This window comes from Carcharodon carcharias, chromosome 5, assembly GCF_017639515.1.
Source record: "Carcharodon carcharias isolate sCarCar2 chromosome 5, sCarCar2.pri, whole genome shotgun sequence".
Taxonomy (NCBI): domain Eukaryota; kingdom Metazoa; phylum Chordata; class Chondrichthyes; order Lamniformes; family Lamnidae; genus Carcharodon; species Carcharodon carcharias.
The window spans coordinates 67,534,805-67,547,181 of record NC_054471.1 but is presented as its reverse complement, the minus strand read 5'-3'; the positions used below and the strand labels follow the sequence as shown (position 1 = coordinate 67,547,181).

Here is a 12,377-nt window from a genome sequence, read left to right as displayed (position 1 = left end):
TGCAAATGAAGAAGCTTGAAGAAGAAACAGAACTGAAAAGAACTGAATTGGAAGAAAGAGAAAAAGAGAAATGAAAAAAACTCAAGTTCGAAACAAAAGAGAAGGAAAAAGAAAAAGACAGATGAAAAGAACTAGAAATAAAAAAGCTTCAATGGGAAAAGGAGGAGCAGGAAAGTAAAAAGGTAAGATTACAAGGGATAGAAATGTGAAAGCTGGAACTTGAATTTCACAGAGAGAGAGGTTAGCAATCGAGGAAAGAGACAGAAGGAGATAGAGAGCAGAGAGAAAGAAGTCAGGCTGTATGAATTGTCTAAAGTGAAACTTAGAATGAAGGAAGAACAGAGATAGTGATTGTGATGGTGACTTTGATTCACTTGAGGAATTTGATTTAACTAAAAATCATCAGTTGATGCCTAAGTTTACAGAAGATGGAGTTGAAAGATATTTTACCTCATTTGAAAAGAAAGCTATGAAATTGAATTAGCCATTCAGGTATAGCAATGAATATTTTATGATTTGGGATTTGAGGAAAGAGTTTTGGTTTCAATGGAAACAGGCGGGACTGAGTTGTGAAGGGGTAGGGGGCCATGGATGGCATGGGATACAAGGTGGTTGAAGATGACGTCAGATCAGAGGCTATGGGAGATGATGAGTTCAAGGGGTAGGAGCATGGATCGGAGAACTTACTTGGAGGGAGGGCTTTCGGGAGAATGGAAGGGCAGTGAAATCAGAGGATAGAGAGCTGAGGGAAGATTTAAATAATTAAAGACGAGAAAACACAGTACAGTGCTGAGGAAAAGGCTTGCGGTGGGACTGGTGGACCCCAGGGGCAGTAAGTACCACCCACTGAGAGTTAGTGGCCAATCAGATGATGGCAGCTCCTTTGCTCAGCAGCATCATAGGGAGGTGGTGGCTGCTGCCAGGGCGACATCCACTGGAGGCCCAGGATGGCAGAGCGAGCCTGGCCAGAGGTAAATAATGGTGGGATGAGCTTCACCGGCTGGGGTGGGGGGTGGGTGAGGGGGGGTGGTTTAGGCGAGGTGGTCATAAGGAAGGGGGTTTAGGAGGGCTGACAGCAAGGGCAGGGATGTGGTTTTCAGTGTCATTCTCTGCACAGCTCCCCCCTCTACCCACAACCACAGGCAGCCTGCAGAGCTTTTGTTTTCCCACCATGGACTTAATCAGGATGGAGGAAGGAAGATAGCAGGGTCCACACCCACCAACATCCTGCCTGATTAAATGCCCTTTCCCGCTGCAAACACACCACGAGAGAGGAAAGAAGATTCCGCCCATAATTGATAATAAGGGCCACACTACCCCCACAGTGGAGGAATGTAGAGTCAAGTAGGGAGGGCTCTTTAAGGGTGAAAGTGTCACCTTTGTGCCAAATATCAATCAAAGCCAAGATATCAAAGCAGTCATCCACTATAAAGTGTGGATGATCAGGGCCTGTTTGTAGATGAACAGTAAATCTGGAGGGAAGCATGTTGTGGGGTTTGTTACATGGGAAGGTTAGCACAAGAGGAGAATGGCCCAGTTGGGGTTGACATGCAACAGATCCTGGTTCTTCTCTTTGGAGTAGACAGAGGCACTGTGGATAGTTGGGCTTATCCAACGGGGAATTCAAGCTGGAATGGCAGCACGAGGGAGAAAAGTTGGAAGGCAGAATAGTAGTAATGGTTGTGGAATGGGATGACGGGAAAGCAATGTACTTTAGAGGAGGAAACATAAAGTTAACACAACTAGGAAACAGGACAGGGAAGAGCCAGAAGGGTCCAAGTGGGAAAAAAGAGAGATAGAAGTAATTGAGAAGTAAATGAACACCAGGGGATTTGGGTTACATTGTAACCATAGGTGAGAAGAGACATTTCTGCATGTGGCATGGAGAAAGCTAAAGAAAAGACTTTTCAAAATGATCGGGTAAAATTCTCAAATTGAATCCAAAGCTTAACTCATCTGCTTCCATTTGGGTTATTTTAAAAAGGAATGTAATATTTTTGAACAATGTTTTAGATAAGCCTCAGCTAAACTCAAGCTGAAAGGCAAACCAAGGCTATTTTCCTCACTGCCAATCTACACACAGAACTGAAAGAACTTCACTAATAATAACATAAAGCCTACTTACATTATTGATAATATTCCCATCAGCCCCAGCTTCCAGTAAAAGTCTAGCTATTTTCTTGTGGTTCAGAGCTGCAGCGATATGAAGTGGGGAATCTCCGGCCTGTGAGGAAAGATCAATTCAGGAGAGTTCATGGAGCTTTATAACATTCTCTATCAGTTATGAGGCTGAATTGGTAAAGGCACCATTCTAAGGGTCTATAGGTCAGCTTATGACAGTGTTTGAGAAGTTCTAAATAATTTTCAGGTCAGTATAAATTTGACCATTGAGGAATAAAGCAGCAAGGGAACAAAACCAGTTAGGAGGTTAACTGCAGTACTTTGTGAATAGCAGATATGGAAGGGCGGTCAGAGAACTTCAACAAGTAGTAACAATGCAACTTCATTTTATCTAATAAACTACACAAGTATCCAGCTAAGGGGTGATTTCATGATCCAACGGTTTCAGAGCGGAGGGGAGCTGGTAGGAAATGCAGCCTTGGAAAGTACAGGTGTGCTTACATTTTAGTGACTGGAAAATGTTATGCTGCATGCCTGAAATATCCCAGGTTATGCTCTTGGATACAAGCACTGGATTCTGCTTGAGAGTGCCAGATTGCTGAGCACTCGATATATTCAATATAGGACAACATTAAAGTATGAGGTGAGGAATCTTGTTGCTTTGAAGGTGGAATCTTTTGCCAGTTTTTCAAATGTGTGACACGTTTCCCATCCCCTTTTCCATATAGAATGCACTGGCTTAGATTTTCTGGTTTGTATGATTTTAATATCAGTGTTAAACTATTTAAAATATGTAGGTTTAAATTGACATTCAATTAATCGGGAAATCTGGCCTACTATGAATGAACAGTTGAGAGACGAATGCATATGAATGTTGCAGGTGATGACCTGGAAGCTTACCATTTCATGTTCTGGACTGACATCAGCATACAATTTCAATTGAGATTAATATGGAATGAAAATCAATTACCTTCAAAAACAATATTAAATTTTCCTCGCTATCCAAATTGACATTTGAAAGCATCGTATTTTTGTACATCACAACATATAGAATACTAAACTTCATGTAGCACTTTTTTTGCATCTTTTTAAGACAGTAATTCATAACAGCTAAGCCCACTTTAGTCGATTCTGGCGTTAGCACTGCTCTTTGTCCACATCTTTAACGAGTTGTTAATCTCATTTACCAAATGCATCACCTAATTATTTAAAGCCTATTAACATGTTTACATGTCACTCTTTTAATAAAAGATAAATTAGAATAATACATGTCCATAAGCAAGATTTTCCCCGCGGGCTTCAGAGCCCCAATGTCAAACTCAAATGGGGGTCAGGAGCCTGCGCTGTGTAGCGAACAGTCGCTCACTTGTGATTTTTCCCAGAATTGGCCAATTAAGGCCAGGGAGGTGGCATGCTGTCCACTTAAGGATGGCAGGCGGGCTCTCGAAGCTGGAGGGCCTATAGGAACTCTCCAGCTTGGAAGCAGCAGCTGGATGCCTTGCTAAGTAAGTGTGGCAGAAGGCACCCTAAAGTTGAGGTGCCCTCTATCTAACTTTTTTGAGCTTAAATATGAATGCTCAGCAGCCAGGCCAGCATTGTGGGAGGCTGTGGGGAACTCCAACACGACAGCCTGCAGCTGCTGCTGAAGTCAGGCCAGCTGAGAGACGCTTTTCTTTCTTCCTGGAGCGCTGGCCTCGGGTTTGCCACCGGGAGGCCGCCTCCAAGCAAATATATTGCTCCCTGACCCCGCCAAGGACCCGGAGGCCTTAGAAGGCCTTTAACTCATTGAATTGGCAACCTGCCCTACTGCCCTCCACTACCCCCCTCCCTTCCGCCTCCCAAGAAAATAACCCAGGGCTGGGATGGAGCCAGGGCACATTGGCTGACAGTGCGAAATTCTCTGTGCCCGCCCCTGCCAGGGGGCTAAAAATCCCCCCCCACAGTATTGAGGCAACTTTTCAAGCACTGACCTGGTTCTTCTCACTGACAGAACAAAAAGCACTCAGGAGGATTCTAATAATAGTCACATGATTGTAGCGAGTAGCAATGTGCAAACATGTGTCACCCATCTGCAAAAACAGAAATATTTCAACTCCAAGTCATGCTGAATATAAACCAACAAAAATACTGAAGACAAGCAAGGCACCTTTTTGTTTGAAAAAAATTTCTTCTGAACATCAAAAATATAAAAGAACACACCCTCACTTACACTGTTCTTAATGTCAGGTCTGGACCCTCCTAGCAATAGTACACGAGAACTCTGGGAATGGCCATTCTGACAGGCCAAGTGGAGGGCTATGTTACCTGCCTTAAGGGAGACACAAGCGGCAAGACTGACAAGTTACTAAACAACATAATTTTGTGTGAAGAAGTTTATCAGTTTGTTTAACCTTAAGAGGTTTTCATGCTAATTCCCTATGTGTTAATTTCAGCCATACAGTCAAAAACAGAATTACCTGGAAAAACTCAGCAGGTCTGGCATCGGCGGAGAAGAAAAGAGTTGACGTTTCGAGTCCTCGAAACGTCAACTCTTTTCTTCTCCGCCGATGCTGCCAGACCTGCTGAGTTTTTCCAGGTAATTCTGTTTTTGTTTTGGATTTCCAGCATCTATAGTTTTTTGTTTTTATCAGCCATACAGTCATCAGGTGGCTCTCAATAGAGGTCAGACATTTCCCTTCAGGAAGCCAGGGGAAGGTACGCTGTACCCCAACCTGCTCCTGCATATTTCAAAACAACCAATTGGAAAATGGGACAGACAAGACTCCCTAAATAAGTCAATTCATTTGCCCTGCTGGCTATAGGTGTTAGTGGTTAGTTCATGCCGAGGAAAAGGGAGAAAAAATAAATTTCTGTTTTCCACTGCAACTATTCTAATATATATCGAGAATGTTAAAATTTTGATTTCAGAAAAAAAAGCCTTAAGAGCAGAAACCAGAAAAAAAAAGACAGGACTGTATATTTTCAGCAAAAGTGTGTTCAGAATATACAGAAACAAAGGGAAGACGTGGTATTGAAATGTGGCTCCAGTCCTTGGCAGTTAATCAGGTTATAATCTTTCATTATAAACAAAATGATACAGTTTTATAGGGGGGGGGGTGTAACAGCAGAAATACCTGGAGGTTTTGTGGTCACAAAGCTTTGAAGACAGCAGGGCAAATTGAGAAGGTTGTTAAAAATGTATATGAGATCCTTAGTGTTTAATTACCCCATCAACAGAGTACAAAAGCAAGAAAGTTATGTTAAGCCTTTGTGAATCACGGGTTAGGTCCTAGCTGAAGTATTATGGCCAATTCCAGGCACCACACTTTCAGAAGGATGTCAAGGGAGAGGGTAGAAAGGAAATTGATTAGAATGATAGCAGGAATGAAGGACTTCAGTTATGTGGAGAGCCTAGAGAAGCTAGGAAGCTCCTTTGAACACAGAAGGTTCAGAGGAGATGTGAATAGAAGTGTTCAAGATCATGAAGGATTTTGATAGTATAACTAAGGAGAACTGTTTCCAGTATGAGAAGTGTTGGGAGCCAGGTCACAGATTTAACGCAATTGGCAAAAGAACCAAAGGCAACATGAGAAAAAAATTTAGCCAGTGAGTTCTGATCTGGAAAACATTGCCTGAAAGGGTGATGGAAGATGATTCGATGATAACTTTCAAAAGGAAATCAGGTGAATTTTTAAAAATCTATTCATTCACGGTTAGGCCCACCATTTATTGGCCATCCCTAATTGCCTTTGAGGTGGTGGTGATGAGCTGCCTTCTTGGACTGCTGTAGTCCATGAAGTGTAGGTACACCCAAGGTGCTGTGAGGAAGGGAGTTCCAGGATCTTAACCTACTGGCAGTGAAGGAACGATGATATATTTCCAAGTCAGGATGGTGAGGCTTGGAGGGAAACTTTCAGGTGATGGTGTTCCTGTTGGCTTCAGTTCTGCTCGGACTCCTTGATGCCACACTCGGTCAAATGCTGCCTTGATGCCAAGGGGAATCACTCACTTCACCTTCCGAGTTCAGCTCTTTTGTCCATGTTTGAACCAAGGCTGTAATGAGGCCAGGAACTGATTGACCCTGACAGAGCCCAAATTGAGTGTCAGTGAGCAGGTTATTGTTAAGTAACTGCCTCTTGATAGCATTGTAGACCACCCCTTCCATCACTTTGCTGATGATAGAGAGTAGGCTGGTGGGGTGGTAATTGGCCGGGTTGGAATTTTCCTGCTTTGTGTGGACAGGGCATACCTAGGCAATTTTCCACATTGCTGGGTAGGTGCCAGTGTTGTAGCTGTACTGGAACAGTTTAGCTATGGGCACAACTAGTTCTGGAGCACAAATCTTCAGTACTATCGCCGAAATGTTGTCAGGGCCCATAATCTTTGCAGCAGCGAGTGCTTTCAGCTGTTTCTTGATGTTCTGCGTAGTGTATCGAATTGGCTGAAGACTGGCATCTGTGATGCTAGGGACCCTCAGGAGGAGGCCAAGATGGATCATCTGCTCAGCTCTTCTGGCTGAAGATGACTGCAAATGCTTCAGCCTTGTCTTTTGCACTGATGTGCTAGGCTCCTCCATCATTGAGGAAAGGGATATTTACAGAGCCTCAAGTGAGTTGTTTAATTGTACATCACCTTTCATGACTGGATGTGGCAAGGCTGCAGAACTTAGATCTGATCCATTGGTTGTGAAATCGCTTAGCTCTTAAATACTTGATGGAGAAAATTTTGCAGGGCTACAAGGAAGGAGGAGGGGACTGACACTAGTGTTAGAATCCCCATGCAGAAAACATAACCCAAAATAATCAAATTTACTGAATGAGCCCCAAATGAAAAACAATTACCGACAAGATTTCACTTTTTTTACTTCAACTTGAATAAGAACCAATGCAAATTACACATGAATTAACAGGCAAATGATACCTCAAATAGAAAAGTAAATTTCATTTTAAATAGTCCATACATCAAAGATACATCTTATGCAACCAGGAGCTCAAATCATTCCACGCACAAATGTGGGATTATGTGCTACAATATGCTGTTCTTTATTCACGCAAGGTATATCACGAGCCCTATTCAAAACTAGTTTTCACCTTCGAACTCCACAGATACAATTATCATCAGCAAGGCACACTTCTAAAAACATCTCTCCCTCGGGTCACGACAGTCCTGATAGTGTAGCTTTCCCAAGTTACTTTTCAACCAACCAACAACATCCCAATTCATGGTCTGGCAACTACTGGGAAAACACCCAGCTCTTTAGCATCACCAAACTATTCACACAACTTTCCAGGCTTGAGACCTTTTTAGCCAGCTCATACATTGCCTTCAAGAGCTCCTGCCTGCCTTTCTTGTCACACAGAAAAACTAACCCCTTCCTGAAAGTGATTTGCTTCTTCTCCTCTCAAGAATTCTCTGTGTTCCTCCTTCTGTCTCTGTCTGCTTACTCTTTGTGTCTGTAATTGTGCACTGATTGTCTTCACCCTCCAGTTCCTCTGTTTGTAGCTCCTACTTTGTGCGCAGCTCTCCAATGTGTCCACCAGCCACACGGCTTCTTTCATAACTTCCTTCCTGTTGGTACTGCTCCTGGGTTGAGGATCACCAGGCAACATTGACCAGTATTTCTTATTATCCAAGAAAATTGCAAGTGATCCCTTTTTAATTGATGCAAATTTTTAAAAGTCCCTTTCAAACATTCTTATAAACAACTACAGATTCCACAGGCATTCTACACAAATTAACAAACTGTACTGCTTCTAGGTCAAAGTTAATCACACCAGTTGGAGAGTTCTTTCAAAGAGCTAGCACAGGCACAATGGGTCAAACTGTCCCCTTTCTGTATCATTGTGATTCTTACCATAATGTGTTTTGTTTCTAATGTTTTCAATCATCATTTTGAGAATCTATACAGGTAACTTGGTGCTGAGTCAGCTGGGCTTGTCTCTACAACTTCTTGCATGCTTGTCAAAGGAAAGATAATAAGCAGAGAACACTCTTTTTAATAAGGAAGTAGAAGAAAAAAAGGACCCAGAAACTGATAGATAGCAGTCTGTACCTCAAGTGATGTCAAGTGAAGTCAAGAGTCTGACCTCAAAGTCAAGTGGCTCAATTCAGCTCAAAAAGGAGAAAATATTTTTAAAAAACTGACAATGAGTTCAAAGTAATATGAAAAATATATCCGATCACCACAAGTTTGTTACTGTCAGCACAAAAACCTGCATTTATATAGCACCTTTAACTTAACGAAATGTCCAGGCAGTTAACAAGAGCATTATCAATAAAAAAAGAGACAAAGGGATATCAAAAAGATTACCAAAAACTTGGTTAGAGAGGTTGGTTTTAAGAAGCGTGTTAAAGAAAGAAGGAGAAATAGAAAGGCTCAGAGGTTTACGAAGGAAATTCCAGTGCTTTGGACCTTAAAAGCACAGGTACCAATGGTAGAGAAGAAAAAAATGGGGTGCTCAAGGGACCACATTTGGAGGAGCACAGATATCTTAGACATTTGTAGGGCTGCAGAAGGTTACAGACATATGGAGTGATAAGGCCATGCAGGGATTTGAAAGCAAGGATGACAACTTTAAAATTGAGGTGCTGTTGGACCGTGAGCCATTGTATGTTAGCAAGCACAAATGTTATGGATGAAAGACACTTGGAGTGACTCAACACTTCATAATTCTCAGGTTGAATTATGCCTCGAAAATGTGGTAACCAAAGTCATACAGATCCTGTAATTAAAGTTTTTGCATAAAGAAGTTGATTTGTTATAAAACGCTGCTTCTTAATAATTACTATTGCAAAACATTAGCATGTTACACAGCAGGGATCATATTCTGGAAAATGTACTCATGGTATGGAAATTTTCCTTTTAGCCCAGGTTTTTGTGCAAATGCACCACACATCTCTGAAAACGAGCCCTGTTGTGAAAAGATGACTGCCTGGGTAAGGTTGAAAACTTCCAGCTTCTTTTGCTTCAAATGGTACATTGGGAAAATTTCACATCAAGAACCACGACGCACTGCAGTGTAACAATATGAATCCAACCATCCCAATTGATTGTGAAAAAGTGGAAAGTTTATGAAATTACTCCTGTAACATGCCCAAGGGATAATGTTGACTTTGGGCAATGATGTAAAATGGGTGCTATGGGATATGTCATCCATCACACATCTCCCAATTTGCATTTCCATTGAAGTCAAGTGACTGATATATTATCTGATTTACACTATTGCCGAAAGTATTCATACACAAGCCATTACGCAGATCAGTAAACCTTTTAATTCAAAAAAATTAAAATGACCCAAAAATGCAATCCTTCTTTCTAACCTGATTCTTTGCATGGATGTTTGCTCCTGCCTTGACCAGGAGTTTGACAGATTGACTGAATCCGTGCCAGCAGGCTTCATGCAGAGCAGTGTTACCATCCTTAAGATGCAAACAAGATTCAAAGAAAATGCTTTAGCATAAACTTCACTGAGGAAGCACAGATGAATTACAAAGTTACATGCTGCAATTTGTTGGCAAGCAATGCATTTCAAATATCACTTTAAAATAAATACAGATGATTACACGAAAAATTTGTTAAATTTTTTTAGAAGAAGTCATTCTTGAGATACGGATATCGCTGGCAAGATTGGCATTTATTGCCCATCCATTGTTGCCCTGTGAGGTTGACGGTGAGCCACCTTCTTGACTGACTGAAGTCTGTGTGGTGAAGGTACTACCACACTGCCGGTAGGAAGTAAGTTCCAGGTTTTGACCCAGCGATGATATAGGCACGGCATTTATGCAGAGGGTCCAGTTGAGTTTTTGGTCAAGGATGACACCAGGATTTTGATGGTGGGGGACTTATGATGTGGCGGATGACGTGTGCCAGGTGGACCAAATCCACGAGGGAAACCTGGTCGCACCATCACAATGGTTTTGCAACTTGTATTTATTATGAGATGTGTGCACTAAATTCAGAAGTAAAAATTCCACCAAAACTTTTAGAGAATTAAAAAAAAACTAATTAAAATATTTATTAACAAAAGATGTCAAGCACATACATAAGACAATTACTACTATAATAACTCCTGAAATTATTAATTAACCTGATTCCCAGTTATACTCCCTTTAAAGCAATGGTGCACAATAGATTTTTGATTTAAAATAAACTCAGCAAGTTAACACCATGCCCTGGACAGTGGAATTCCAAATGGCTTATCTCCAGCTTCAGTTTCATTGGATAGCAGACTTATGCACAAATGCTGGAGGGTTCATTATTTCACACACTCCTGTTAGACCTTTTACATGGCCTTCTGACCCATAACTTTCATTTTCCTTTATATATGTGTCTCTCTTTTTAATATGTAAATTTTGTTGTTCCATATATCCTTGAAACTCAATCTTCCTCATAATATAAAAACTTCCATGTTGCCACTATATATTGTCAGTAACCTTTGGGAAAAATAAACATATTTCTTAACCTTGCTTATCTGGCTAGTTGTAAACAGACTAAAATCCTTTCGTATTCCAAATAATCCCTTCATTTATCTAAAAATGCAAATTCATTTCATACCTTACATGCTAAACCAGCATCCATGTTTACTCATTAGCATGTCAAGCACCTAGCTTCTTTTGTTGATATTAAAGTTTGCAGTCTAGTTGACTCCAAATGTAATTAAATCACACAGGCAGACCCAACTATACTTAACCCCATAAACCTACTTCACAGTAAACCAGAAACATATTATGAAAATTATCTGTTAGTTTCATGACAAATAACAAGGGGTGGTGGTTAGGTTCTCCCTTGTTCAACATGGCCACTGTCAGGCACTTGTGTTATGAATACCATTTTATTTGAAGAGAAACATGGTTTGTCAATTTTGTGGAAATATGACAGTTTTTTCACTCAGTGTCAGCATTAAGTACTCTGAGCTCAGGCACAGCATGGTCAGATGAGTGAAGCTCCCCCTTTTCTTATCTATTTCAGAATGGAAACATCCACAATACCATGTGGCTCATCCTTTTCCTACACTGTCTACTATCTCCATGCCCTTTCTGAGGGAGACTCAATTTAGTGTCAATTACTGGTGGATTGTATGTTATGGACGCATGTTCTATAGGGTTTGGGGTCAGACTGGACAATCTCATAATACGCAAAATGACTACAAGCTTCCAGATACAAAGGGGACGAAAGACGTCTTGGACATATTGTGCAACATTTGGAAGAATGTGAAAGGGGCTATCAATTTACTACTGACTGTTTTACATTTCTGCCCAAGCCAAATTTTGTCCCAAAAGAATCAGGAAGCCTCTCATCTCATCAATATGGGCTGGATTGATTTCCAGATTCCAAAGATGTCGGCCCAGGCTTGCCCCCTGGTCAGGTTTGCAGAGTCGGGAAGTTTCCTGGCTTGGCAAACCTGACCTTTCAAAATGTCCATCTGCAAGTCAGATTTTTGGTTGAGGCGGGTGGGGAATAAGCTGAAACAAGAGTCAGGGCAGGCCACCCTGGAACAAATGCCCAGGTTGCCAGGTGCGGAGGCAGGCTGGGTATAAGGCTTGCCTCTGTGCCTCAACAATGTGTTTAAATACATTTTTAAAAAATTATAAAACATTCTCCAGCCCTCACCGCTTCCAACCCCCCCACAGGCTCCCTACACCCCATTCATGCCAACCTATGTCAACCCATGCCCCCACCAATAACAACCCCGCCCCCCCACCGCACCCCATGGCCCCCCTACCAATTCATGTTCCCCATATCTCCTATGCTAACTTAGTGCTCCTCTACCCACCTCATTGCCCTCATATCCTGTATGTCATCTTAGTGCCAACTCATGCTCCCCACCCTTCACACTTATCCGCTCCATGCCAACTCACCAAGTATCCTTGGACAGTTCCTTAAAAGCTTTGACACTTCCTGGTCAGCTTTGACAGGCTTGACACTTCCTAGACAGCTCCTGAAAATTTCCTTGACAGCTGGATAGTTCCTGGACAGCTCCTTGGCAGTTGGACTGTTCCTTGACAGCTGGACAGCTCCTTATTCCTTGATGGCTGGATAGTTCCTGAACAGCTCCTTGACAGCTGGACTGTTCCTTGACAGTTGAACAGCTCTTTGACAGCTTGACAGTTCTAATGACTTTGTGCGTAAAAAGTGCATAATCATGTTCACTTTTAACAATTCCAAAGGGTGCCTTACTTCTCCCAAAGGTGTCCTGGAAGCCTTTCAAAAGGGGTACCTTACCTCTCCAAACACATCCACCAAGCTCAGACCTCCTCTTACCTGTTCTATTCTGCAC

General features: G+C 41.9%; 1 protein-coding gene across 5 annotated transcripts in view; it reads right to left on the bottom strand.

The window, feature by feature from the left end:
- Positions 1–12,377, bottom strand: part of ankrd6b (ankyrin repeat domain 6b) — a 231,035-nt gene that overhangs the window by 27,418 nt on the left and 191,240 nt on the right. For 4 of the 5 annotated variants that reach the window (XM_041188597.1, XM_041188596.1, XM_041188598.1 and 1 more), the window contains 4 exons: positions 9,421–9,519; positions 4,331–4,429; positions 4,092–4,190; positions 2,126–2,224 (listed from right to left, as the gene is read on the bottom strand). In XM_041188597.1, coding sequence (XP_041044531.1) covers positions 2,126–2,224; positions 4,092–4,190; positions 4,331–4,429; positions 9,421–9,519 — 396 coding nt within the window. The remainder of the gene's footprint in view (positions 1–2,125; positions 2,225–4,091; positions 4,191–4,330; positions 4,430–9,420; positions 9,520–12,377) is intronic. The other variant, XM_041188600.1, reaches the window with a different exon arrangement.